This window comes from Haemaphysalis longicornis, unplaced genomic scaffold (assembly GCF_048455015.1).
Source record: "Haemaphysalis longicornis isolate Haplotype H1 unplaced genomic scaffold, Haemaphysalis longicornis Haplotype H1 scaffold_6, whole genome shotgun sequence".
Lineage (NCBI taxonomy): Eukaryota > Metazoa > Arthropoda > Arachnida > Ixodida > Ixodidae > Haemaphysalis > Haemaphysalis longicornis.
The window spans coordinates 69,501,324-69,529,300 of NW_027526407.1; the positions used below are offsets into that span (position 1 = coordinate 69,501,324).

The window sequence follows — 27,977 nt, forward strand, 5'->3', positions numbered from 1 at the left end:
GGCGAGTTTTCGTCAAACCTTTTATTTCTCTAAGGCACTGCAGTTTTTGTACAACACTGCAATTTTATTGCATGTGAGGCGCTCCAACAGGAAGGGCTCCACGGTTTCCGGAGATCTACAGATTTCACATCAGTGTTTGTACTGGCGTCAATTCGAAAGAGGTACGACTTCGCGAGCGCTGCGTCCAAATGTGGTGTGCGGTACAACGTCTCTAGTCAAGACGGAATTAACTCTAACATCTTTGCCCTGAGCTCAGGGTCTGTAACGTGAGATGGCGTGGTAGTACTCTAAAGGGGACCAGAAACAGTTCCTTTCCTTTACTACAAGTTCCTGTGTCACAGACGTGGCATCATTTTTGGTGAAGAAAACCCTTGGGAATGCAGAGAAAGAAGCGAACGCCGTTGTTTCTTGCCACGCCTAGCTGCTTTCAACTTGTGGGCGGCAGCTTTTGGAAGAAAGGGGGACTCTGGTGCAGTGCACCAGAGTCCCCCTGAGTGCGCCAGAGTCCACCAGAGTCCACCAGAGTGCGGATGTGTTGGACAGCATACGAAAACTCCGCACATTTCCGGGTAAAAACCGCACGGCCACTGAGTCAGTCTGCAGGAATGTGGAAGAGTTGGAGTCCTTCGTGCTAGGAAGCTTGTGCTGCACGCACCGGAAGAACATTGTCAAGTACTTTAAATAAACGTGCATTGTTTCATGATCACTTGTGAATTTTTGGTGAAAAATGCCTTCAAGGATGCACTGCTGTACAGGTAGGTCGTTCTCGGCATTGAAATACTATTTGTTGTCTTAAATTTTGCGATTTTCGCTACAACGACCTTTCAGAATAACCAGCAATTTTCCGCGGTCCTCTGAAGTTCGTTATAACGAGATTTCACTGTAGTAGTAAGGTATCTGGCGATTTTTTACATCGCTGATTTTATCGTACAAAGCTTTTTACTTCAGAAGCCCAGAAATGATTTTGGTCTATTAGGATGCCAAGAAAATTATGGGTTCGTACATACTGCAGGGTATAACCCCTGAGAACTAGTAGATATCGCTTCATACGCTTGCGAGTAAAAGCCATGGCAACACTCTCCTTGTAAGATATGTAAAATCCTCTGGGTGCAAGGTATGCCGGTATTTTTCCGAGAGCTTTCTGTAGCCTCTGCTGACTCGTACAACGCGATCCCACCATACTCCGTACGCAAATGCCATCTGCATAGGGTGTGACGTACATGCCAGGCAGGAAAACTCGCTTTAGGTAGATGATAAAGGTGGGGTTAAATAGCAGAACGCTCAATACAAATCCGTGAGTTCCCTTTTTTTTAATGGCATTGTTAGAAGTTTGGCCTTCGAACGAGCGCATTGAAAGCTGTTGCCCCTCTAGGTACCTTGAAATACACGCGTAAACTTTTAGTCCTAAACCCGAAGGACTAAGGGCTACTAGAATGGCTCATGAAAAACTGAATCAAAGGCAGATTTAATGTCCAAAAATGTGGCAAAATAAACACACCCGTTCTACAATTCTTCCGGTGACGAAACCAGTGCAACCACATCTTTAACACTTCAAAATCATGCAAAGTGCAAAAACAGTTTTCTGCTTATCTGTTTTTATGACAAAATAAAACTCCAGTGATGTATTTGCTCAAACTTTTTCCCTTGGTGTATAATAAAAAGAAGTGGATGCATTCAATGTCCTTTACTGAATGGAGAGGATGTTTTGTAGTAGTAGTTGTTTTGGTAGTAGGTATTGCAAATCCATTTGATAGACTTGTCAAATTAATTAGTTGAAATCGCTAATATTTCAATTGTTGCATTTATTTCCGTAATTATTTGAAAATAACAATTTCTGTTCGCTGCGTTTACATGCTACCTTAGTAATGAACTACCGAGGGTCCCGTTTCAGCCTCATGGCTTTGCGACCCTCGTCTGTATATACGCATGTATGTAAATTTTTTTGTGAATTGAATAAACCTTTGAAACCTCTGAAGAAGAGGAACCATGGCTCTGCGTACAGTGCAAAAGCAGTCTGACGCAAGGCTTATGCTAAATGCACTGCCTTGACTTCGTAATTTGTCGGGTCTGGGAGAGTCAGGGCAAAATCAGGTCCAAGGTCGAAGTCGTTTGTCAGAGGTGTCTGCATACAGCGCTCTTTTTGCGGCTATCGACCTACCGGATGCATGACTGCTTGCTCAGCGTAGTTTTTAGATATAAGTAAAGTCCAAGCTCTGAAGCACATACCATCTGAATAAACTCAACGCCTGAACTTTTCGCTGGCAGCCAAAATGAGGGCTGTAAGTTTTGCTGCAATCCTGCATCTTGCAGTACTGCCTGTGTTACACGGTAAGTTCTAAATCTTTTATGTTAAATTTAGCAGCCGTTAAGCCCGAAATCCTGCCTGCCTGATTCACTTGTAGTTAGCGTCGCACAGTTAGGCACCAATATTGTTCGTTGGCTTGCTCAACACTAAAACTTTTAAGCCATCGCAGTGGCTCACGGCTAAGACGCTTTGCTGCTTAGCCCGAGAGCGCGGGTTCAACCCAGGCCACAGTTCCTGCTTTTCATATGGAGACAAACCTCTAAAACGCTGCCGAATTTTAGGCGTTCCTTGAAGATCTCCACATGGCTAAATTTAATCAAGAGCCCTCCACTACGGCACGCCTCATATCCCAATTGCAGCCTCGGTACGTTAATGTAGCAGCTTTCTTCAAGTAGTCTATTCTTTTCTATACGCACAATCGAACAAGCTTGTGCACCCATAGTGTGTGAGGAATGAATTGACACCAACTTTGGCTCATAAATTGCTCTACCACTTGAATTTACATCCAACCAAATATGTAAATGAATGTAAAGTGGCTCTCGAGCCCGTCAGCAGAGCATTAAGAAAGATATTGTGCACCTTGGCCGCCTTTTGCGTTGTGGCAATACCTAAATGCAGATATCTTGTGGTTTAATAATGACATCATTATAAGAGGCCGTTTCCGCTTTTATCATCCTCACTAAGCCGATATGCATCGTCTACCATTATTTAAACAGTGGAGTGCTGCCGCCACATAATCATTTGTGGGCAAGCCTGGGGAATCTGCAGGGGTAAAAATATATCCCTCGTTACGACGAGACACCTGGCGCCGTCTTTAAACTCCAGAACATTTTATTTTTCAGCAAGGTCTCTTGATATTCAATTGGAAGAAGCTGCTGTGCCGAAACGAAAGTTTGAACATTTCGTTGTTGAAGTACATGCTATCGCTGATAAGGAGTACCATGAATACTTTGACTACGAAGATGATCTCGAAATTTACATAGCAGTGATGTTGAACGCGGTGAGTTACTTTCAGACTGAAAGCGTGATGCAGATATCCGTCCCTAGGTTGGAAGTGTGATAAGAACTTTCAGCTGCTTTAGAAGGGCACTGATAAAAAGTTCTTCGAAATATCCCATTTTTCGAGCACATTAGACACTACCCAGGTCCGCATGACGGGACCCACATTTTTGAACAGTTAATGACCACTGTGACGCACGCGACAATAGGCTCCTTATTGAAAATCGGAATTGCTGAAATTAACGTATCAGCACAGGGAGCTGTTGCGGAAATGCATTCTACAAGAAGGGACGTTGATTGCGGTGGAACGCTGCACCATGCAGAAAAGTTACAAAATACTGCCTAAAAGACAGACAGAGTATTGAAAAGAAACTCCCGTTGATGACAATAGCGTGTAACAACTATAAATGCAGAATTTTGCCAGTACTTTTCGCACAGAAAAACCTTTTCTGGTCTGTACCGGTACATACAGGGTAATCAAAGTTAAGTCGACAGGTTTTATAAAAATTAGGCACTTAGATGTACATGGAAACCACCTATGCAGAGAAGTTACGCACTCAGTGGGACGCAGAATGAGGTGGTAAGTTTTGAGGTCGGTGGCTTAACTAACTAAAATTGAAAAATAAACTTTTTAGTGGCTGCAGTAAGCAAGGTTTTAGTAATCAAAGTTAGACGCAATCGTGTTTCTACGCAGTTTCATTTAGCAGTTTTTTTCTACCGCATCTATACTCCGAGATAACGAACTACAAAGTTTACTTGCCGTTCGCATGATTACGCATGCTAGACAGTGAGGTCCGGCGCAAAGCTCCTGCGCATTGTGACGTGCCTGCCATGTACGGTGTTTAGTTTGACAACAGATTGGAGGCATAGGCAAAAATGATAGCTGGCAGCCTTTCAGTCTTGGCTCGCGTTGTCGCAATCTGCAGTACTCAGAACCGCAATCGAAGCACAGATCAAAGGGGAGGACCTTTTCCCCCGGTCGTCACTGTCTTCCATGCGTAATCATGCGAACGGCAATTAAACTTCGCAGTTAGTTAGCTCGAAGTACGAATGCACTAACAGAATTCTCCCAAATGAAACTGCGGAGAAACACGATTGCGTCTAGCTTTTGAATAATAGCATGCCTGCTAGCCGCTCAAAAGTTAATTATTTAGTTTTAGTTAATTAAGCCACCGTAATCTATAGTCACGACATGATTGGGTGTCCTCCTGGGCGCGTACGCTCCCTGTAGAGTAGGTCTTCACGTAAATCTAAGCTCCTAATTTTTTAGAAAAAGCTTGGCGACGTAATTTTGATCACCCTGTATACGACTTTGTGAAGGACGATCACACGCAATATACATTTCTGTATGTCTGTGCTGTATTTACTGCTATGCAATTTCAAGTTCCTACCCCACAAGCAACTGTGAAACGTGGCCACCCACGGAAGTAGGCCTTGGAAAAGATGCAAAGAAACACAAGCATTAGCAAGACGAGCACCACGAGTCAGGCACTCGCTGCTAATAAAACCATCGCCATCCGCCACCAGTGCAACTATCACGTTGTGAAGATTACACGCTAAACACACATCCCTCTGGAGACAAAGATGTCACATGTCACACCAGCAGACGGCTTACTTAAGAAGCACCTAACATCAACATAGATGGTCGCATAGCATGAAATAAAATGCAATATTTTCGCAATGCTACATGCAGGAAGCCTCAAGTGTGTCCATGTTTGTATTTCTGTGATTTCACTTTTTTATTGCGCCACGAGATATCCACTCTATTATTCAGTGAATAAGAGCCACTGCTTTCATTCGGTGAGTGTTTCTCTTTTCAGGTGAACTTGTTCTACAGAAACTTTTCAAACCCCCGAGTAACCTTTAGGCTCACAGGGGTTACAAGAATCGAGGTAAGTACAGATCAAAGAGGTTCTGACAACACTTGAAAAGTTATGCAAAGAATCAGGACAGCCTAATTGCTTTGGAATGTTTCCATCAACCAGCTCTATCAACAGTACGTAAGGATGTTAACGAGCTCAACGGATCATGTCACGACAAAAAATGCACGCATGACTGCTGCGCAGAATATTTAGTGGCATTTATTGTAAATAGCCAGCTTTTTGTAATGTCCAATAAATAGCCATTGGCAGAAGCATGTGTTAACGAAGCAGTTGCTACGGTGCCATCTGAACAACTAAACCACTGCGAAGACAAGGCAAGCTTGCGAATGAACATCTCAAGCAGTTATAAAGTTAAACCGGTAGAAAAAACCCGAGGAGAGAGAAAAAACATTTTAGAGAGCTCGAAAGGAAGAGTGAACCCTAGTTTTGGAATACATGTGTCGTCCTAGCATATGTAGCCTGTGTCACCAGGATAGTCTGGTGAACGGCGTCACTAACATCTCAGGGTAGGAACGCGAGGAGATGGTTAGCAGCGCTGGGTTGTGTACGTATTAAATTGGCATATGTTATAGGCTACTTAACTGTTAGGGACATTTGCACTGAGTAGTGTACTGTGTGGCTAGAAAAATGCATGCGGAGTGGCTGTGCGTACGTGCCTCGGTCTGATGCAGATGTTTTACGGTATGCAACCACAAGATACTTTGTTTATTTGAGTCAAAAGCAGGCTCCAAATAATCATCTTGCTCGTTTTTAGCGCCTGTGCGACAGACTCAGTGTAAATTCCTACTTTTCCGTATTTCTTTGTGGGCTTTTGAGGACTCAGACGTGCGCAAAGAGTTCTTGTGTCCACTCCTCTTCGTATTTACACACTAACACTATCCTCACTTGGCCAGTCCCCCTGAGTACGTACGCGTTATTCTTCGGGGGATGCGCACTGAATTCAGACGTGTTAGAAGCTTCAGGCTCACGCACCAATTTTTTGTAATAGGTTAACCAAGTCTTGCTCATTGAAACCAAGCGATGTCTCCAAGTAGGCAACTTAAGCAATCAAACCTCTTTCAGTAGAACCCAAAGAAGGCTCATAAGGAAATGAACGTGTCCCCACCTAACTCGAAAAAACCTATCCGTATTTACCGGCCTTTAAAGAACCTGTTTATGTTGATTAACGGGTGGGCATAATCTTTCATGGCTTACCGGCAATTTCTTCATGGCGGACCGGAATAATCGTTCATGGCGTACCGCCATAATCGTTCATGGCGTACCGGTAACTTCTTAACGCCATGCATGGGAAATCACCAAGAGTCACTTAAGCTTGTATCCTTCTAAAGCGGGAGGACGAGGAGCAAAATGTCTCCTTGTAATCCGATGACCGTTAGGGAATATGCCGCCATCCAAAGGAACATGTGTGGCGGGTCTCCTTTCAAGTTCTTCGAATAAAGCCGACCCCTCCGTATCATGCTCACGGAGTCCCCGAAAAAATTTCCGGCGTTGAACGAATCAGCAAAATAATCGTTCTTCAATATTTTCTACGGTTTAGTTCCATGTCGTATTTACAATAAAAAGGGCTGGGCGACCTGGTGCAATCTCGTTATATAGGTAAACAAGCAAGCCTCTCTTGATTCACTTGAGAATTCAGGCGGGCTCGAATGATCATCGCTTGTGGTCTTGAACTTATGAGCACTGAGCACAGCATCAATTTCTCCCATAATGCGCTGCCCAATTCACCCCTGCGGGTATCTACTACCTAATGGGTATGTACCACTGCTGGGCCCACAGATTCGCTGTCGTGAAACTTCCAAGGGCTCTCCCACTAAATGGAAAGAATAAAAGGTGCGCTAAAGTGGCGAAGACGAAGCAGACACAAAGAACACATACAGACGCCTGTATGTGCTCTTTGTGTCTGCTTCGTCTTCGCTTCTTTAATGCCCCTTTTATTCTTTCCAGTAAGCATGCACCAACTAGCTCATCAAGTTTTGTTAAGTCATACTTCTTCTACACTGAGCTCTTTTCCGTGTCGCCAAACCACGCATTAGCGCCTGTATGTGTTCTTTGTGTCTGCTTCGTCTTTGCCGCTTTAGTGCCCCTTTTATTTTTTCCAGTAAGCATGCACCAGCTAGCTCAACAAGTTTTGTTAAGTCATACTTCTACCCTGAGCTCTTCTCCGTGTCGTCAAACCACGCATTGACGCCTGCATGTGTGTCTACTTTGTCTTCGCCTCTTTAGTTAGCGCCCATTTTATTCTTTCCAGTAAACATGCACCACCTAGCTCAAGTTTTTTACCCCACTAATTGATTGCTCCATTGAAATTGTTAGTTGGCAGAAATAATTTAGTTTATTAGCCGTTTTACTGGGCGTTGTGTGATACGCCTTTTCGGGTGTGCTCTACCTTCCTGGTGTGCTGAGCACGAGGTCGCGGGTTCGATTCCCGGCCGCGGCGGCCGCTTTTCTGATGGAGGCGAAAAGCAAAAACGCCCGTATGTACGAGATTTCGGCGCAGGTTAAAGATCCCCAGGTGGTCAAAATTAATCCGGAGCCCTTCACTACGGCGCGCCTCATCGCCTGCGTTGCGTCGGCGCGTTAAAACCCTACAATCAATCAATCAATCAACCTTCCTGGTGTGTAACCCTGCTGGCTTTAGGGCACGTGCAGATTTCTTGTGGTACACTCGCTCAGTGAGAAAGTACCCTTTTGTGCGCTGTTATCGTTACGCATTATCATTAAAGCTAATTTTCAGAACAATCAGCCACAACACTATTCACTTCTCATGTTATCTAAAAGGGCCGAAAAAAGAGTTGTGCCTGACGACGTTTAATAGAAACGGACCCCCACATTTTTACTCAGTTTAGAAATCACAATATGCGCACAGAGTGCCTCTGTGATGTCAGTGCAAGATGGAGTATGGTAAGGGAGGTATATCTCGGCGTGACTTGGCAAGAACCCCGTTGGATAACAATGCAATTAGGACAGAGATACGCCGCAGCTGCCTGCCAAACTGCTGCCGTTTCTTTTATATTTGTCCCAGAATGAAGATGATTTACCTAGGACGTCAAAAGGAGCTGTCATTACGAAGGGAGCTTTCCACTATATGAGAGAGTTTTATGAAGACGGAAAACTTGATTACAGGCCCGACGTTCTGCTCCTACTGACGAAGTAAGTCTAAATATACCCTTCTTTTAAAACGATTTCGTCTACTGCCAGGCCAGAACAACAGAGTGTCCTACATTAAATGTTTAGGTTTTCATTTGCAGTTCTTTAATTTTTGTAAAAAATGGCGTACAAGTGCATTGTTTTTAGGGTCATTTACGGAACCTATTTTCTGGTATAAATGTTTTCGCCAAATCAATTTGTTTTGCATTGAAAACTCTTCGTTGTCAGACAACGCGGGGTTGTTGCGCCGGTTGTTGCGCGGTAGTTGCGTAGAGACGAGACTAAGAAGATAAGTTTTAGAGCGAAATATTCATTAGTACAAATAAAAACCGAGAGAACTGTTCGTCCCTCGTAGCGTCAATCTGACCTTCAAGCTCACCCGAGGTCAAGCCAGCGCCTCGTGTGGTTGCGCAGTGAAAGTATCTAATCGTTCATTCCTATTTTCTGATATAATTTTTTTCGCCAGATCAATTTGTTTTGCATTGCAAACTTTTCATTGTCAGACAACGCGGGGTTGTTGCGCCGGTTGTTGCGCGGTAGTTGCGTAGAGACGAGACTAAGAAGATAAGTTTTAGAGCGAAATATTCATTAGTCCAAATAAAAACCGAGAGAACTGTTCGTCCCTCGTAGCGCCAATCTGACCTCCAAGCTCACCCAAGGTCAAGCCAGCGCCTCGTGTGGTTACGCAGTGAAAGCATCTAATCGTTCATTCCTTCGAAGGAGAGGTGCGAATAAGGAGATATGGAGAAATAGTAAGGGTCCGTGCCACAAGAAAATGATACCAGGAGGCGCTGGCGGGCTCCATCTTCTCTGCTAATTCGCGCCTAGCGTCACTAAATAATCTATGCTTAAGAGTACCGCCACTTCGTGCACCCGGAAGCGTCTCGGGGCCATTTTGTTTCTGGCTTGCAGTGTTGCCATCTTTCCCAACGAAACCGCCGTTGGTTGTGACGGGCAGAGCGTGACCAGCCGCTTAAGCGCCCGCGCAGCAGACAGAGAGAGGAGAGGCGCCCAGAAACAAAATGGCTGCGCCCTAATGTAAACAAATATCACGTGGTGCCCACCGACCAATGAAAATCCTGGCGGTGCATAACAATGACACAAAAGAGTGCTGATACTCTCAAAGAATTTATTTAGTGACGCTATTCGCGCTTATGCAGCGTCTACTGCGCCGAGCAGCACCTGTGTTTTGTCTTGTGGTGCAATTGTGTGCACGTTCACTGCGCGCTTCCGGCGCGAAAATCGACCTGTGGTTCGACAAGCTTCAGCCGCGTTGAACTACGTTTTTTTTTTTCTACGTGGGTTCAAATACAGCCCCAAAGGAGAAGCAGGCTCTGAATATCGGGAATAGTTTTGGATTCTCAACTGGATTAATTCGTCTACTCAGAGGATTATTAGCATCGGCGACAACAGGTAATGAATTGTAAATAAGTGATACGAAGTACAAATAATGATGACCTACCAGACCACTACCAACAATAAAAACATTTGACGGTATCAGCCAGAAGCAAGGTCACACGTGTGCGCAATACTTATGTCCGCCTTAAAATACGCAGGTGCTCTCAGTAAACCCGGGGCCGTCAGCCATATTACGCGTTTCACATTACACGTCCGGCTCCGTTATGTCAAATACTGCATTTGAAGAGACCCTGATCATTTTGCACCTTTATCGAAAAGATGGTCTGTGCATAAAGGCTCTTATGATGGCTGTATTTCATTTCTTTAGTTTATTATTGCCTGTTTAACTTTACATCTGTGCAACATTCTATACTTCGTGGATTCACCTCGTTGTTTTTCCATGCAGCCGAGGTTTGGTGTCACTGAAGCGCGATAATACAACGTCCGGGTTAGCAGGTGAGAAACGTAGCATTTGAAATATTTGGTCTTACTGCAGCTATCTATGGCCGCACTTGTGCACAGAATACCTATGCTTTGGAACAGATAAAACGAGCATAACATTGCATATCTCGAGCAAGGTTCCCAACGTATAGCACGGAATACGAACAAGCTTTTCAGTCGGACAGGGCTCTACGAAAAAGCTGCTTTACGAACGTATTCGAGATTTTGATGCAAAGGAGTTACAAGGCTCATTAAAGAATTTTTCTGGGCATTAGCCGCCCGCTGTAAACCGGACTCATCAAGCTCCCGCGGAAAGACGTCCTCTTCGCCAACCGGAAACTACTACGGCGGCCGACAGACGCGAGCGCTCACCTGAAACTGAAATCGAGCGTGGAGATGCACTTAGGAAAGGAAGGAAGTCAGTGGTGCTACGGCGGAGACAAAACGAAGGACACGCGATTTTAGGCAGCAAAGCAACACGCAGTGAAGTTAGTTCATCCCACCCGTCGATGGTAGCACAGTGCTAGTCCCTTGTCGTCAGTTGGGAGGACTTCAGGTCATTATTACGTCATCACAACAGTTACGCAGTGACGTCAGTTGCAGCTACGGCTGCAGACTATGCCCAAACCTCGGCAAAGCTGGGCGCCACTCACTCACACTCAGACAGAAAAATACAATTCCTCACGCACTCACTCACATTCACGCTCACCAGTCCCCCTCACCCCTCATACTCACTCGCACTCACGCTCACTACGCGCCCTCCACCACTCGCACGCACTAGCGCTCACGCTCAGCACTCGCCGTCACCACTTGTACTCACTCACGCTCACCGTTCACCGTCACCACTCGCACTGACTCGCGCTCACCACTCGGCGTCTCCCTTGCACGCGAGTGTGTGCAGAAGACCCTCCATAGGTCATGAAACCGAACAGTATTAGTGCATTACGGTGACAGAAGGCCATTAAAATCATGTTCTAAATCAACACGCCACCAGAGATTAATTCTAGGGTGCCCCTTAGCAGGAGCTCCGTGACGACATATTTCCGAAACTTAAAGCAATCCTGCCATTAACAACCCTCACAGCGAGCGGCCCCTGTGACGAATATCCAACAGCGACTACAAGCGCAATAGTGGCGCTCACTGCGGTAAGCCCCGCAAATGGCGCGAGTAGCGCGAGTGCACTCGCGAGTGGTGGGCGGGGCTCATGACGAGTGGCACTGGCACTCGCAAGTGGTGAGTGGGGCTCGCCGCAAGTGGCGCTCGCGCTCGCGAGTGATGAGCGGGGCTGACTGTGCGCGGGGCTCGCACTCACTCTCGCTCACACTCACCAGTCGTAAACGATGGAAACGATGGCCAGGCGCACTCACCACTCACTTATGAGTGGTGAGGGGGGGATGTGAGTGCACTCGTGAGTGAGCCGGCCGACCTATGACTGTGCCTACCGACTCGGCAGGCACAGACTCCAGCCGTGACCACAACTCTCATCATGGCAACAAAGCACCTTTACACTGGGACTGATGCCCCGGCGTCAACATAATTGCGAAACCAGGGAATAATGTACATCATGCTCTAAGAAACCAATAGGAGGCCTAGTTTAAATACAAAACCACGTTCATATCATCCCGCATCGACCATCCGTTCAAGGTTGCCGTTCCATCTGACCGCAACAACGCATCCTCCGATTCATTTCTCCCCAAAACGTCTGAGGAATGTAACCACCTTCCCCACCACGTTGTGTCCACTGAAGATCCTGCATCATTCAAGAATGCACTTTCTGTACATCTAAAGCAGTAACCTGGTTTCTGGAAATATGTTCGTGTTTACATACTGCCTGTACTTCTACACTGTTACCTGTTTTCATGCACTGTACCCACCCCCTCTGTAACGCCGTAAAGGCACTGAGGGTACTCTAATAAATAAATAAATAAATAAATAAATAAATAAGTAAATAAACAAATAAATAAATAAATAAATGTGTGTCCAAATAAGATATTATACACCGCAAATGGCTTCCAATTGCACAAATTCTAATTACTTTTTGAATTTTCCGCTCCCCAGTCAGTGCCGCCACCTACATTTGCCAAACGGTATAGATTCTGTGGCCATTTCGTCATTCCAGACACTGAAGCCTCGCATCCTTGCACGAACTCCGGAGCGCTCCGCAAGCGCACGCTTTCGTTCTCATATATTTAGGCCCCGAAAGCGGAGATGCCCCCATCTGTTTGCTAGGGGCGGTGTCAGCCGCAAAATTACGTGAATAAGAGGTCTTGTTGCCGCAAGGGGAATGCTGCAGAGGCCTCGTTTAAGTACTCTTTGCAACGCTGCCGATAAGTGCTTCTTCTCTTTTCCATATCCCTGTGAACCTTTGAAACGATGTTATCGCCGGCACAGAGCGGAACTGCATGACATTTCTCGCCTGAACGCATACTCGTTGTAGTTTTTGTTTTGCTTTATTTGAATTCCTATTAAAAATGACAAATGTTTTCATTGCTGCAACTCGAAAAACTTGGGGCAGATAGCCGTGGTATGAATTTAGGGACGTCACTGGAAACCCGCTAACAATTCCCAATACTAGAATGAGACGGAGATGTTCAGGGCAAGTGTCCAAGTTATGTGATCTCCTGAGCAAAAATGTTTGACGCCGGTACTTCATGGTGACCTAATCGAAGCAGTTGACGCGCTTCTTAACTACTGTCTAAAACCACTTCGTATTTCGAAAGGTTCATTTGTGATATAGAGCGCCTATGCGGTACTCTGCCAATGTATCATCGAAGAGCTTCATTGTAGCCAAAATTAGTAATGACGCAACAGAGAACACACTCGTTGAAGGATGGATCTATTTGACTATTTAGGTTGGCTTGTATAATCGTCGGTACAAATATTGGAAAAGTATTGGCCCTAGGACCAATTCCTGTGGAACACCCAAGTACACGAAGAGCAAACAGCAATATTCGTTAGCCTAAACAATCTGTGCACAATTTCACAAAACCATCTAATCCAATCAAGTATATGTTAGATACAATGTTGAGTTTCCCGAATTTGCAAGTAAAACCGCAAGTGAAATGCAGGTGAAACCGTATCGAAGGTTTTGCAAGTCCAAAAAATGCAGTTAAGAATAGTGTGGCCATAGATCTTCTGCAACACATTATTATTTTGATAAAATTTGTTTAAGTCAAACTTTTTCCCGCCCTACCAACGCGACTTCAGAAAAACTTCCACAAAGGCTACTTTCGTCACTCAATTTTATTTCAGGCAATGGATGATCGCAATGGATGCTAAAAAACCAGGCATGGATAAATTATGTGCTACATTGACCTGCAGGCAATCATTTTTTACGAATATATGCCTACAACTCAGTTCTAAGTAACACTTACCAGGCTTATGCACGCGAAAACCCATCTTTGCTTTTCAATCGCGCTGCACAATGAAAGTTTGAAAATATTGAGGAAACATTTCGTACATACTGATGGACGAAGAAGTTACGGTACTCATACTATATTATTTGACACTATCCATTCCAATGCACGCAGATACTTTAGAAACCTGTATCAAGTTTAAAACACCATCCAGGGTAATGGTGAATATGCGAAAATAATCTGTATCAATAAAATTGCGCTAGAATATGGCGCAGAATCCACAAATGCTAGACAATAACCGGCACAGCTGACAGGATTGTTGTTAATGCAGCCGAGTTCAAGAGAACTAGATATTTTTTTAGAATTTACCACACTCCAAAATTTTCTAAGGCTATTTTCTAAGAAAAAGGAAGCGCACGCTAATAAAACGTTTTTTCGACACAGCCTCTGTCCTCCTGTAGTCATTCATAGCTATACTGTGAGCGTGCCCACGCTTACAGTTACTTTCGGTCATCAGAGAACTCTTTTCTTTTTTCCCGGTGAATGTTCAAAGAGGGAGGTGCTTCGAGAATCACAACACATGTGTTTTTTGCGTTGTGTTCTTGGGAAATACCATTTGGCCTTTTCTTTCTACAGTGACCGAGTCGCTTAAAAAGTCGCATTTGCTCCTCTTTTGAAGCGGTAAAACTTCTTTACTTTATGACATGCTGATGACCGGGCTAATGCTAACCAAGAACGTGTAGTGCGATCTTTCCGCAACAGTGTTTGAACAATAAAGCAGTATAGAACACGACAATATTACATGGTTATGGGTGGGCAAAAAACGCGCCATTGCCATAAAAGAACCATACAAATACCGAAATTTTACGCTCATAATACTGCTGGGTGAAACACAGGGAAGCCACGTTTCCATTTTTAGAGAAAATTGATTGTGCCCTGTTCTTCATCTCTGCTTGACATCATCACAAACAACAGCCTACTCAGCCCCTGCAGGGCGAAAGCCTCTCCCATCGACTTCCAACTGCTCCTCTGTCCTGCGCCGCTCGAGCCCACTGCTCGCACCCTAATTTTCGTATTTCATCCCTCCATCTTATTAACGGCCTTCCTCTTCTTCTAGACCCGTCTCTAGGTATCCAATCTATTACACTAATTGTCCACCAGTCGCCGGTCCGTCTCATCACATGGCCAGCCCTGGTCAAATTCTTTGTCTTTACTTGAACTATGATTGAACAACGCCAGTCGTTAAAAAGGCTAGTAAAAGCGATGCATATTAACAGGTTAGCGTCTGCACAACTCCAGAAAAGCAACAGATGACGGATTTAACATTTATCGCTATCTGTACGATCTAGTGCAAAAACTGGTATTTTGTTACATAACGGTATGAATGAAATGAATTACACGTTCCAATATGATTATCTTCCCATTGAAAATCTCGCCGCGTCGATGCAGTTTTTGTTATTGACACGATAAAACACACGGAATTATTCTCTTATTGCTGCGGAAAGTCTATCCCAACTGCTTTTATGTTGATAACTTACTTCACAAGAGCAACAATCAGTGTACTTGTCAGAGAAAACAGAGCCCCTACGACAACTGCGCTCACTATGGGGAATGGCAAGCTTGCTTTGTCTTGTCTTTAGCTTGTCTTAGCTTGTCTTAGCTTGTCTTAGCTTGTCTTTAGCTTGTCTTTAGCTTGTCTTTAGCTTGTCTTAGCAGTATCTCAGTTGCGAGGATGTCATGGCTTTGAGATACGTTAAAAACAACCAAGCGTGGCAAGTGCATTTGCCAGGAGACACTGCGTACGTCTTACAGAAACAAACAAAAATACTTTCCATCGCCTCTCTTTTTTGAAGCAAAAAACTGCACGTCAGGGACAACGCTGCCCCGCTTTTCAGTGAAGCTAAGTTTGAAATTGCATTGTCATTGCAAGGACATCGTTCTCTAAGGAAAGCTTGCACGTGGAATTTTTAATGTCACCTTGTCGATGCCCGTTCGATGCATGTAAGGAGTGGCTTTGCAAGTCAGTAGCACAAAGGTTCCGTAACATGTCCGACACGTTGGGTACAGGTGTCGCATCGGGTTTGACATGCCGGAAAGGTGTCGCTATTAGTACCGATGCCCCCGGAACCTTCGATGGCGTCTACGCTACTGCCCACGAGCTGGCGCACACGTAAGTTATCATGAGCACTACAGTCGTATCATTGTAATGCCACAGCTTCAGGAGCGTTAAAAAGGACATTCGAGTCAAATACCCTTCGAAATTTCTAATGTAGGACATTTTAAATTTCCAAGGGCGTTTGACTCAAGTGTCATTCGGATGTTTTTTTCAGACGTGTGTGTATCTGGGGTATTACATGCCCTTAATTTGAACAGCATGATTGTATTCCTCCAGAGCGCAGCATCCCTTGCGGTTGGCAAGGGAGGCCTGTAACTCTTGGTTTTCACGTCAACGCTGAAACGACCGTAAGCTTTATACTTAACACAACTACGCTGGTGAAATTTCTATCTTCTATTTTTAAATTTGTCAATTATATAGACATTTTGCCTTTTATAATTTTTCCAACTTAAAAGGACAATAAATTGGTTACACACCAAAGTTTAAAAGCATGTCATATAGCAGGCAGAGCAAGGGTTTCAAGGACGTAGCTTAGACAAGGCCCTAGGCTGTTCGTACAATTGTACCGGACTGCTTTTATAGTGCTTGAAGGGCTATCTTCTAAGCAATTTATGTGCGTGAAGTGGAGAAGCTTACTTTAAAGTGTCTCCGTGCTTAAAAGTCGACTTAACCGTTTAGTCGGCATGAGAGTTTTTTTTTTATTCACTTGAGAGTCTCTGCAAATTTGCAACGCGCTCTAATTTTCCGGTTGCCTTTTCAGCTGTTTAATACTTGGTGATTCGACGGGTAGCTATAGTGCACTTAAGTAACTTAAGTTTTCCCAGAGTCCTCTTATCTGCGTGCTTGATTGATTTATTGTAGGGTTTAACGCGCCGACGCAACGCAGGCGATGAGACGCGCCGTAGTGGAGGGCTCCGCGTTAATTTTGACCACCTGGGGATCTCTAACGTGCGCCGAAATCTCGTACACATGGGCGTTTTTGTTTTTCGCCTCAATCAGAAAAGCGGCCGCCGCGGCCGGGAATCGAACCCGCGACCTCATGCTCACCAGCGCAACGCAATACGATGGTCCCTGGTTTCAATCCGGTGTTTATGGCCCACAGGTTGAAAGCCGTCCATTGTCCCAGAATTGATGGCTACCTTCCCCGGATACCCATGTGCAGGGAAAAGGAAATTCATGAGTATCTTTTGTAAGTATTCTCTCAAATATTGCATGTATTTACTACTCCGCCTCCCCTCGTTCGTTGCTTAAACAATGTTGGCGAGTGCTTCCAACACAACAGAAGTGAGCTAGCAGCCAGCACGACTGAAATCTCCTTTTGACGCACCGCGGCAAGAAAAAAAAATAACCGTTCAAATTTCATCGTTAAGGGTGATCTGTTATTTAGAATTTTATTCTGACAAGAAACGTAAAGCTGTCAAATTGGGTGCGGAAAAACACACAGCTGTGGTTTTTTACGAACCTTGAAACACGACGCATTTCTCTTCTATTTATTTTGTTGTAGTTCACAAGAGTGAAATTCCCGGTCACCCTCATGGCATCACTCACCACTGCCGCAACTCCCGTTTAAATTCTGAACACATAAATATGCAAATGCACTAGTTCGCTTTTTCTATGTACGGGCGAATATTACTGCATCCGAACGCTCGTAATCGAGACCACAAAGAAAGCAAGCGTGTTGATGAACTATTTTCATGCATATTTGCGTTTGTGTGCACTGCTTGCGGCGTTACGCCTGATTATTACCTTCGGACTCCTCTATACGTGCTTCTTACGATTTCATAATTTGTAGGTATAATTTTTACAGTTTTCTGCGTTTAAGGATCACTTGCATAGACTGTGAATTCTGCCATGAGCTCCATAGTTGTTATGGCACCAAAAGCTGAGGCAGCATAGAAAATCAAGATAAAATAAATAGTATAAAGATTAAGATAAGATAAACTTATCACAAAGATAATTGTTACACCATAAAAGAAATAGGGCCTAATGCACGTTTTCAGAGGAAACCTTGAGATATACATTCGAAAGCCCGCACGGAGACAAGGAACCATCCTTTCCGAATATCAAGATACATTTTGGAGGGTAAGGTTGCCAGTTATACTCGGCGAAGAGCCGAGAAGGACATCTTGGAAACGAAGAAGGCTTCGCAAAACGTCTACCTTCTCTATGTTCCCAAATAACGTCAGGAAAGTTTCACACTGCAGTTTTTTTCGAAAAAAACACATCATTGGGGCCGACCCCAGTGACTCCCGAACTTCCACCTAAGATGTTACCTGTCCTCGTCGAGAGTGCTCAAGCTTTGGCGTTACTTGACACCGGCGCTGGTATTTAAACGACTTTGCTGAGATCCCGTTTGTGGTACGCGGCGCCAGTAACCATAGGATCGGTCTGTGTGTACGAGAAGACACATTTGTGTACGAGAAGACACAAATATTGCGTTGTTTTAAGGACCAAGCCAGCCGTGAATTATTTGAAGCGTGGTGCATCATGAAAGGCGGGGATAAGTGTGATAGCACGGCATCTATTAGTTTGTCAAAAAAAGAAATAGAGTATCTGAATGCGAACTTGCCACGTGTGTAATGGAATGCACCACTTGACCCTGTCATGATTTTTCTTTGTATTTTGAGCATGTTCACGCATGCGCGCTCCTGTATATATATTTCGATACGTGTTGTAAAAATTCAGTTGATTCAGCTAGTCCTGTGTGGTCTCTACTTTTTTTCCGTCCTTACCGCGCTACGTAACAATGCTTCACTGTTTGATGCGTCCTGTGCCACGTGTGTGTATAGTAAAAGCTCCTTAATTCGAATTAGAAGGGGACCATAAAATTGTTCTAATTAAGAGGAGTTCGAATTACCGGGCGGGAGCTAGAATGAATGGAAATCGCGCCACACTGCGCGGGCGGAACACAACGAAGCCACCTCTGGACTCGTTATCGCGAATTAGGCGCTACTTCACGTTTGTGGCAGGTGATTTCGTAAATAATGTTTCGTGAATAATAATGGCATGCGCCGGAGCACTGGCGCCGGTGGCCCCTGTGGACGTGAAATAAGCTGTTGCAAGAGCGTTGCGCGCGCGCCACGCTGTTTTTTTTTATATTTGGTTGTTTTGCGCCTCTAGTAAATTAGGTTTGGTTTGGATTTGCAACGCATTGTCATCACTCGGGGGCGCCTTTTTCTGCCCGCAGCGATGGAAACCAGGAGATCATAGTTCAAATTAACAGATCTGGATACCGGCGGGCTCGAATTATCGGGAGTTTTCCCCCAACGAAATATACAGGGCTGTGCCGGGACCAGGGCGTGATTTCGAATTAACCGGAAGTTCGAATTAACCAAATTCGAATTAACGGGGCTTGACTATATAAGGATCTGAGGATGAAATGCAAGTTTGTTTACATTGAAACGAAATAACCCTTGCAAACTCTCTTAACCCTAGTCCGTCTTCGAAAGACACTGTTTTCCCAAAAAGCATAATAACTATCGAAAATTCTTCAAACGCACTTTACACAGCGTTGGAAGTGACGTAATAGGGAGGCCGGTCACCGGGCTATCGGAACAAGGTGATGAATACGATAACTTCATCTCAGCACTCAAGGCTTATAACAATATTTTTTTTTTCATTTTCATTTTAATTTATTTAAACAAAACATGTCTCGGGAGGAGAGGCAAAATGTAGATTAACTCTGCCTGACGGCGGCCATCAACCCCGGACATGTAACATTGCAACATTGCACAGCAACAGTAGAAGAAAACATGACAGTCATACAAAGGTGATGTAGAAAAAACAAGATTATACAATTTTTTTTGAAATAATATAGTAGCAATTGCAATAGGCGCACAACACAAATACTTACAAACTACACAGCGTAACGCTACACAATTCCACACTTAATTCCAATAAAATACAGGAAAAGCCAAAATTGTACATTAATCAAAAGTAGTATAGCAGCAAGCACAGCAGGCGCACAACATAAATTATAACAAACTACACGGAGTAGCGCTACAGAATAAAATATAGTCCTGTTTCTCGCGATAGCTTTGCGCATTAGACACAGCGCAAATGTGTTTGGTGAGTCGCCAATTATTTATCTGTTTTTTTTTCTACTGTCTAGCTTAGTTTTTTTTTAATTTTACATCACAATTTGTCCAAGTAATGGGATGACTACAGTCATATCCAATTTTTAGTGGGTTCTCCCTATGCCCATGAACTCATCCGTTGATAGGATTTTCCTCTCCCTCCGCCATTTTTTTTGCCTCCAACTAGCTATCCATATTGCCGAAACAAAACTCATGTTGTGCCGACTCACGGCAGCTGCACCCAGTTGAATTCCTGCCATGTTTTTTTGCAGCTGGTTAAGAGATAATCCTTTCAGTCGCTTTTGACAAAATTATCGAAACCTGGTGGGGTCGTTGTCCCGTCTGGTCAACTTCCGCCTCCAAAATAGCCATTGTGGCATTGATTGTAGGGCTACTAACTCCGAACTTCAGCTAGCACTAAACACCATAAAAACACCAAAAGAATAACATTTATTGATGCAGCAAAGAAGTGCACACGTGCATCTGTTAAAAATGACTGGGCATTTCTAACAGGTGTCCTCACAAGGTGGAGTAAGTTTCTGCGAAGGAAAATCTGACATCCGCCTGAAATATGGCCCTACAGCTGCAAGGAGGAGGAGGAATAAACTTTATTTCTATATTAGTTCTGGAGTATCGGCAATAGGGGGTCTTCTTAGTTCAGAAGTCCCTGGGCGATCCCTGCCAGGCGGGCCCTTTCAACCAGCCGAAGCTAATGACCGGGGTCCGGGCTGGCTAGCATGCCTTCCCACTGCCCATGGTTGGGGGAGGAAATAGGGGGGAGGGGGGTATGGTCTGCGGAAAAAAAAAACTATGCGGCACCTGGTGTTAGAATGTGACGGTATCCATCCAAATCTACATGAAGAGAATATTCGGCTTCGAGAAGCCCTAGTATTTAAGGGTATCACAGAGGAAGTTAACTTCAAGGCTGTCGAGGGGACGAAAAGAAGATTAGAATGCTGGTGGACGAAAAGCAGACAGGGGAATATTGCCTAGGACAGTTACCACCTGTAACAGGAAAAAAAGTATTTTGTGCTTAATAAGCTTTTTGTGTCTGCCCTAAGCAGCGCTAGCATCAAACCAAAAGTGTAAAACATGGGTATATTAGTCCTTTTTGGTAATATGACATGTCATCACCCCGCTACAAAGGGGAAACCAATAGCAGTCATCATCATCATCATCATCGTCAGGTGTGTGGGAGCACGCCCAAATCATATGGTAGAGTGTACAGGGTTGGGGTACAGTACTTGCAGGTGGCGGAGTAGAAGGTGGGGCAGATGGCGTGGAGGAGGGTGCCGTGCGGGTAGGTGTTGGTTTGAAGGCGGCGGTACGTGGTAGCTTCTTCCTTAGTCATGTGGTCGTGGGGTGGGGGAAAGATGCGGCGTTCGAGACGGTAGTGTTCGGGGATTTCGTTGAATTTTTGGGGCACAGAATGGTATGCTTCCGACGGTGACACTGGAGTGATGGACGGGCAAGCTGCCTGTCGAATCGACGATTCGACAGGCAGCTTGCGAATATGTGACTATGGTGATAATGTCTTGAGATGTAGTGGCGGCGAGGGCTATTGCGATTTCTTCTGCAGTTGAGGAGTCGTTGCCAATTACTGTTGCGGAAGTCAGTTCAATTTCTTGGTGGTCTACTACTGAAATTGCGAAGGCTGGTTTATCGGCATATTTGGCGGCGTCAAAGTAGCGGGTGTCTCGTGGCTTGACTTGGAGCATCTTGCGAAGCGTTCGAATCCGGACTTGTCGGTGACCCTGGTTATGAAGGGGGTGCATATTCTTGGGTATTGGGGCGACGGAGATGCAATCGCGTAGTTCCAGGGGGTGCGTTGGTGGGGGTGATGGGTGGCAGGTAGTTGGTAGCCGAGGCGACGGAGGAGGTGACAGCCAGTGTGTGAGAGCTTGAGCCATTCGATCTGGTTGACATGATGGGCCTCTCGAAGTTCGTCCCAGGAGTTATGAAGTCCCATCTGTAGTAATTTGGCAGTGGGACTTGTCGGTGGTAGCCTTAGTGCTAATTTATAGGCTTCCCGGATGATTATGTCGAGTTTTTGGAATTCACTATTTTTGAGAGCCAAATATTGAGTTTCGTATGTGATGCAGCTAATTAGTAGGGCTTGAATGAGGCGCAGGAGGTCATTTTCTTTCAGTCCTTGTCGACGATTAACAATGCGTTTGATGAGGTGTGTGATTTGTAATAGCGTTCCTTGTAATTTATGAATAGTAGACACTCCTGCGCCGTAAGTCCCAGAACACGAATTGTAGGTGTGGTTAGGATGGGAGTGCCATGTAGGCTTCATTGTTGGTCTGGGAGGGGTTGTCGTTTACGGCCTTGCGTGTGTTTTGGGAGGACAAGAAGGGCAGATTTTCCTGGTGCACAATTGAGGCGGCGGGCTGTAGGGTAGTTATCGGTGTTGTCAATGGCTTTGGAGGGCGTCTTGTTGTTCCCCAATCGAACCCCCTGTGGTCCAAATAGGGAGATCGTCTGCATAAAGTGCGTGTTGTATGTGTGGAATTTGTTGTAGAAGTGGCGGAAGTTGTAGCAGGGCAAGATTAAAGAGGAGTGGGGAGATGACTGACCCCTGGGATGTACCACGCGATTGGGCACGAAAGGAGACTGATTGGATGGGGCTGAGGTTGAGGTTGGCTGTGCGATCGGTAAGAAAATTTTGTATGTAATTGTTCATACGTGTGCCGAAGTTAGTTAATTTCAGTCCTTCGAGTATAGCCCAATGTGATACATTCTTAAATGCTCCTTTAATGTTTAGAGCTAGAATAGCTCGTTTGGTGTGTGAGCTCAGCGGTGTACGGACTTCGTCTGTTAGCAGTAACAGGACGTCTTGTGAGGATATGTGTGCTCGGAAGACAAACATGGTATGAGGTAGTAAGGTGTTTTCTTCGAGGTACGCTGTTTCCCGATTATTAACTAGGTATTCATATAACTTGCCTACACATGATGTTAAAGATATGGGACGAAGATTTTCTATGGTGACTGGCTTCCCGGGCTTCGGAATGAGCGTGATTTCGGCCTGCTTCCATTGAGGGGGCAGATAGTTGGTTGTCCAGCAATGATTAAAATAGTCAAGCAGTGCGGTTGTGCATTCGGGGTTGAGGTTACGGAGTAGTTTGTTGTGTATTCGGTCTTTGCCTGGTGTGGTGTTACGAGTGAGGTTGCTGATAGCGAAGGTGAGTTAAATGAGAGTGAAGGGGCGTCAAGATCGGAATTTTCTTTTCCTTGGTAATTTCCAGGTGGAATGCTTGGTGGTCGTGTTGCCTGGTCTGCGTATTGTGTGAGGAGTTGTGCGTGGAGATGAGTTTCATTGAGCTGGTGATTGTGGATTAGGCGACGGATGGTGTGGCCGGTGTCTGATTTGCTGGGCTTAGTACCCAGCATGGAGCGGAGGATCTTCCATGTGGACTTAATGCTGAGAGTTCCTTGAAGGCGGTTACAAAATTGTGTCCAGTTTTGTTTGTGTAAGGTGTGAGCATAGTCGGCTGCCTTTTGTGTGATGTGGGAGATGCGTGTTTTGAGTTTTTTGTTGGGTTTTGTTTTGTTTTGTTGTTTTTTTTTTCCAGCGGCGGATAAGCCCTCGGCGGGCATCCCACAGATGTAAGAGATGCATGTTCACCGAAGCGTGCTCTTCTGTTATAGCTGGGGTGCGGGTGTGGGCTTCGACAGTTTTGAGGATATCTTGGGTCCATGTTTCAATGTCTTCAATTGTGGTGGGGAGAGGGGAGTTACGAAAGGATTTCCAGTCTGTGAGTTTAGCATGGCCGACTTTTTGAGGAATTCCGGTGTGGCTGATGGTTAATTCAATGATATAATGATCACTGCCTAATATTTCGTCGAGGCGTGTCCAAGTAGCTCCTGGTATGTTGTGAGTGTATGTGAGCCCGGGGGTCGAATCTCGTGCCACGCTGTGCCGATGCGGGTGGGGTATGAGGGGTTGGTCCAGAGTGTGAGGTGAGCTTGGTCACCGAGAAGGACTAGGCGGTGATGTTTCGTCGTAGCGTTAACTTTCTGAAGGATGAAATTTATAGAAGCTAGGGAGTGCTCCGGGGGACTGCAGATATTAAGAATAAAGAGTATGGTGAGAGTTTCCTTAGGCGGGATAAGTTCAATGAAGGTAGATTCGACAATTAATTGGAAGGATTGTGTGCTTGTGCAGTGTGTGATTTATGAACGGGTATGGCGGTGCGAGGCTGGTGTGAATGTGTGTACGTGATGTAATTACGAAGGGATTCGTGTGGTGCTTCCGTTTCTTGTAAAGTAATCACAGCGGGAGACTGAAGTTGACTTATACGGGTCAGGGAGGGCTGCGAAGTAGTCGCCTTGGCTTTTTTATGGGGAGCGGGCATGATTTTTTACAGGTGTACGATGCGTTTGGCCTTTTCCTGGGTTACTTGGGTTAGTTCATCAATGATGTGCTCGAGGTTGGTGAAGTGGGCAGCCAGGGGTACAAGGAGGCGGGCGACGGTTTCGGTAACAGTTGTCACGATGGTGGATTGAATGGTGGCCGTAAAAGAGGCTTGTGTTTGAGTCAGTTTTTCTTCGAGGCGGTGGTATTTTTTGTCGCAGTCAGTATGGGAAGGAGTTGAAGCTGACGGTAAAGGGTCTGGTGTCGGGAGGGTGGTTGGCGGTGTGGAGGCGGTGTAAGGGAGGTGGGAAAGGTTTGGTGTGGACGGTAGCAGATTTGGGCGCGGGGGGTTGGTAGATAGTGTGGAGGAGGGGTGAGGTGGTTGAGTAAAGGCCGTGTGAGGGCGTACATTTTGTTCTAGCAGTTTGTGAACGGTTTTTTCAAGAGACAGGATGCGTTCTTTTAATTCTGCGCTTTCCTTGAGAAAGGCGACTTCTGCAGGGGATGGGGAGTGGGTGGGTAGGGGGAGGTGGAGAAGAGGTCTTGATCAATGGGTGTTTGTGTGGGAAAGCGGTCATGAGCAGTGGGAAATTGTTTGGCAACGCTAGCCCAGCTCCCCGTGGAATTGAATGCTACGGCTACAAAAAGAACTACACACTATTTTGAAAAGTTTGCAGTTGAAGAAGACACCCATCCTGGTGCAGGATTGGAATCCGGGACCGCCGCCTAACGGTTTTTTTGTAGCCACGTATATTTCAGGACGATTTCAAATATTTCTCCGAAACACTCGGTTTGACTCTAATTTGGCAGGGTCATGTGCTTCAAAAGACAGCCAGGCCTGCCAATCTTTCTCATCTGGGGGTTTCTTGGTATTTTTTGAGGATGAATGACATTTCTAGGACAGTCAGGCCGGCCATCGTGTTCATATAAAAAACATGTCATCGCTTTTTGAACGTTGTTACATGTCATTTTCAGAACCTTAGAAGACTCTTGCATTAAAGAAACAGCAGAACCATTGCTTGAACTATACCCAGCTTATCTTCCCGGAGACATAATGGACGAAGAGGACTACTGTGAGAAACGTCTTGGAAAGAAAGCATACGGTTCTACCATCACTTTCCAGCAGGTAACTGTTACTCCCCAAAATATTTTATTTGGGCACTCCTAATCAAAACTAAAAAAAGAGATATCAAAGTAAAGGAAAATGGCTGGTCGTTAGTGTCAGTTTGCCAGAGGAAAAAACAATTTTTGCTTAATGTGGTGTATTCAAGTCACCACAGTAACTCTATTTTCTGGGAACGTTCAAACGACTTTTCTAGGAGCAACGACGACCACGTAGTATATACTGCAACGGGAATCTACAAAGCAATAAAAACTCTGCAACAAGCCAATTCAAATTCTAATGGCCTCCATTTAATAACCCAAAAAACTAAGAGGGAAAATTTTTTTAACGGCTGTTTTTCTGGCTAGCCGATCAGTTCTGGTAGACGAAAATGCGTCTCTGCAACGTATAACCCGGGGCCGCTATCCTGTAGAGCAGTGGCAAACGCTGCAATAAACTTGAGAGCAAATCTAATCACCAGATCACATAACAAATTCTACCATGGGCGCCGTGCAAGGTGAAGAGAGCTGCTTTAAATATAGAAGAGGTACAATGCAGGTGTAATAATTATTTAGCGGTTGATTTAGCTGCCTGGTTTATAAAGCTAATTAAGCGTCTTTGCATTAAAACGTCATATTTGCGAACTGTGCACATTTTCAACACTTTGTTTTAATTAATGCAATTATTGACAGTTCGCGGAGTGCTACCGTCGTGACCAAAAGGAGGGCTGATGACAACGTAAGACTGAAAACTTAGCTTTTTTCTTAAAAGCAAACTTGACATGTGTAGTTACTAATGTACGGTTGAACGGATGACACTCAAGTAGGACCATACCCACACATGACAGCGCTACTCTGCGTCTCTTATCATATTTCTTCGTCTTCCGCTCAGCAGTAGTAGATGTTTCTGCATTCACTTTATATATGTGGAGAGACGAGACAGTGTGCCCAGTTCCGTTTTGTTTCCAAGGGTGGATTCTCTCGTTACCCTCGTACGGCCACTGCCGTATTGCGGTGGTCCCTTCACCAGTTCACAACAAAAAATTCAAAAATATCCACAACGCAAGACACATTACAAACGACGCCGCTGTCTCATACGAAGCACGAAAAAGACTATTCTAGCTGATCCGATGAACTGATACTAAAGTTCACGCGTGATAGTTTCGATTGATGTTGCAAGTTCTGGGCTAACAGAATAATCGCAGTTCTGGGGCTGGTTTGTATTATCGCACTCCACCCCACCATCACTCTGTGTAGCATTCTCCTATTACCGTACTTCTATTGTTCTCCTTAAAGGGGCAATGCACACAAAGTACACGTGAGTATTATTCGAACGATTTCGCGTTTTATAGTGCCCCCAGCGCTCGTCCGAATGCAAACGATGTTTTATTCACTGAGACATTAATCAATTTAAGATAAAATTTTGATTTTCCCGCTAAAGCGTGTGTTTTCGTGGTTTGCAATGACGTCACAGGAACCGACCACTGTGCAGCCGATTGCGAAGCCTTGTTTACCGTTAGTGAACCTAGATGGCGCCACCATACCGCGGCAAGCCCTTTTCTGCATTTGGTTTGTTTTTTGACCGTACAGAAAATATTCGTTTCGTGAAACATAGTGCTCGCTCGACAAATATGGTCACGTAAGACACCGTTGCTTACTTCAGTCGGCCAGTGTCGTCTGAGACTACCCCAAAGCCCCGCAGTCCTGTGCAGCTAAACCAAAAGCATAGTGAGCGCAGTACCAGCAGCAGTACCCATCGGTACTTCTATGTTTACATGTGCTTTCTAGACCTCCACTGCTTGTCCCACCATTCTTACTGATATTAGAAGAATGTGCCCTAAATATAGCTCGGCGGAATTTGCGTTTGCTTTTGCCGGCCTCCGCCAATCGCACAGCTGGGCACATATGACATCATAGGTTCTGTTGCGGGAAATGAAGTAGTTGGTTGCATGGCCATTCCCCCTTTTCCTAATCATATAGCTTATTTGAGCGAAGTTTACGCTAAAAGTAACGTCAGTGTGATTCTAATGAGGCAGTCTTCTGAATGAACCAAACTTTTGTGTTGTCTTCATGGCCCCTCTAACGTTCACGGTGGAGTCGCTAATGGCTTTCACCTCGGAAAGAGGCTGTTCGTGGTGGTCGTAAACCTTGACCTAGCACTCTTTTTTTTATGAACAGAATTAGGTACACTACTGAGGAATTTAATATTATCATTAGAGAACGGTAAGTTCTTCGGGAACAATTTTTTTTTTACATTGCACTCACAAGCTGTTTTATTCTTGCAGCCTCCCGACTTGAGCAACAAGTGCAAACTGAAATGTTGCTATCAAAAGGGCGGCAGGAAAAAACAATGCAAGCAGTTTCGCAGTTTGGATGGCATGTCCTGTGGGAACAACAAGGCAAGTTCATTCATTATGCGACGACTGAAAACATATACTTTAGTTATGCGCGACATTTGGTGTCAGTATATTAATTACACATCTTATCTTATCTTAATTTTATCTTGAACACATCTTTATTGACTTTCATTATCTTTTATGAAGAGGGCATACAGACGCTTCGTGTGTTGACACGTAAAGTCTTTTTCAATTTCGTAGGTCAAGTGCCACAAAGAACTCAAAGAATAACCTTAACCTACAGCTGTGACCAAATTATTTTATGACAGTAACAAAGCAACGCATTTTCTCTAGATTTTTGTCATTAAACGTTCCGCCGTCGGTCGAGTCGTAAGCACATGTACACTAAATTTTTTGCGGCCTATGCGCTCTCGGCCTAGCCTACAACCTTTTGACAAAGGC

At 44.9% G+C, this 27,977-nt stretch overlaps 1 protein-coding gene across 1 annotated transcript; it reads left to right on the forward strand.

Annotated features, from left to right (window-relative positions):
- Positions 1-3,168: 3,168 nt before the first annotated feature.
- LOC144143069 (uncharacterized) lies at positions 3,169-27,806 on the forward strand. The gene is made up of 9 exons (XM_077674885.1): positions 3,169-3,305; positions 5,125-5,196; positions 8,210-8,337; positions 10,139-10,188; positions 15,597-15,699; positions 16,748-16,834; positions 25,054-25,204; positions 27,465-27,578; positions 27,777-27,806. Exons 1-9 carry the CDS (start codon positions 3,294-3,296, stop codon positions 27,804-27,806), a joined length of 747 nt encoding a protein of 248 aa, XP_077531011.1. The 5' UTR covers positions 3,169-3,293.
- Positions 27,807-27,977: the final 171 nt, after the last annotated feature.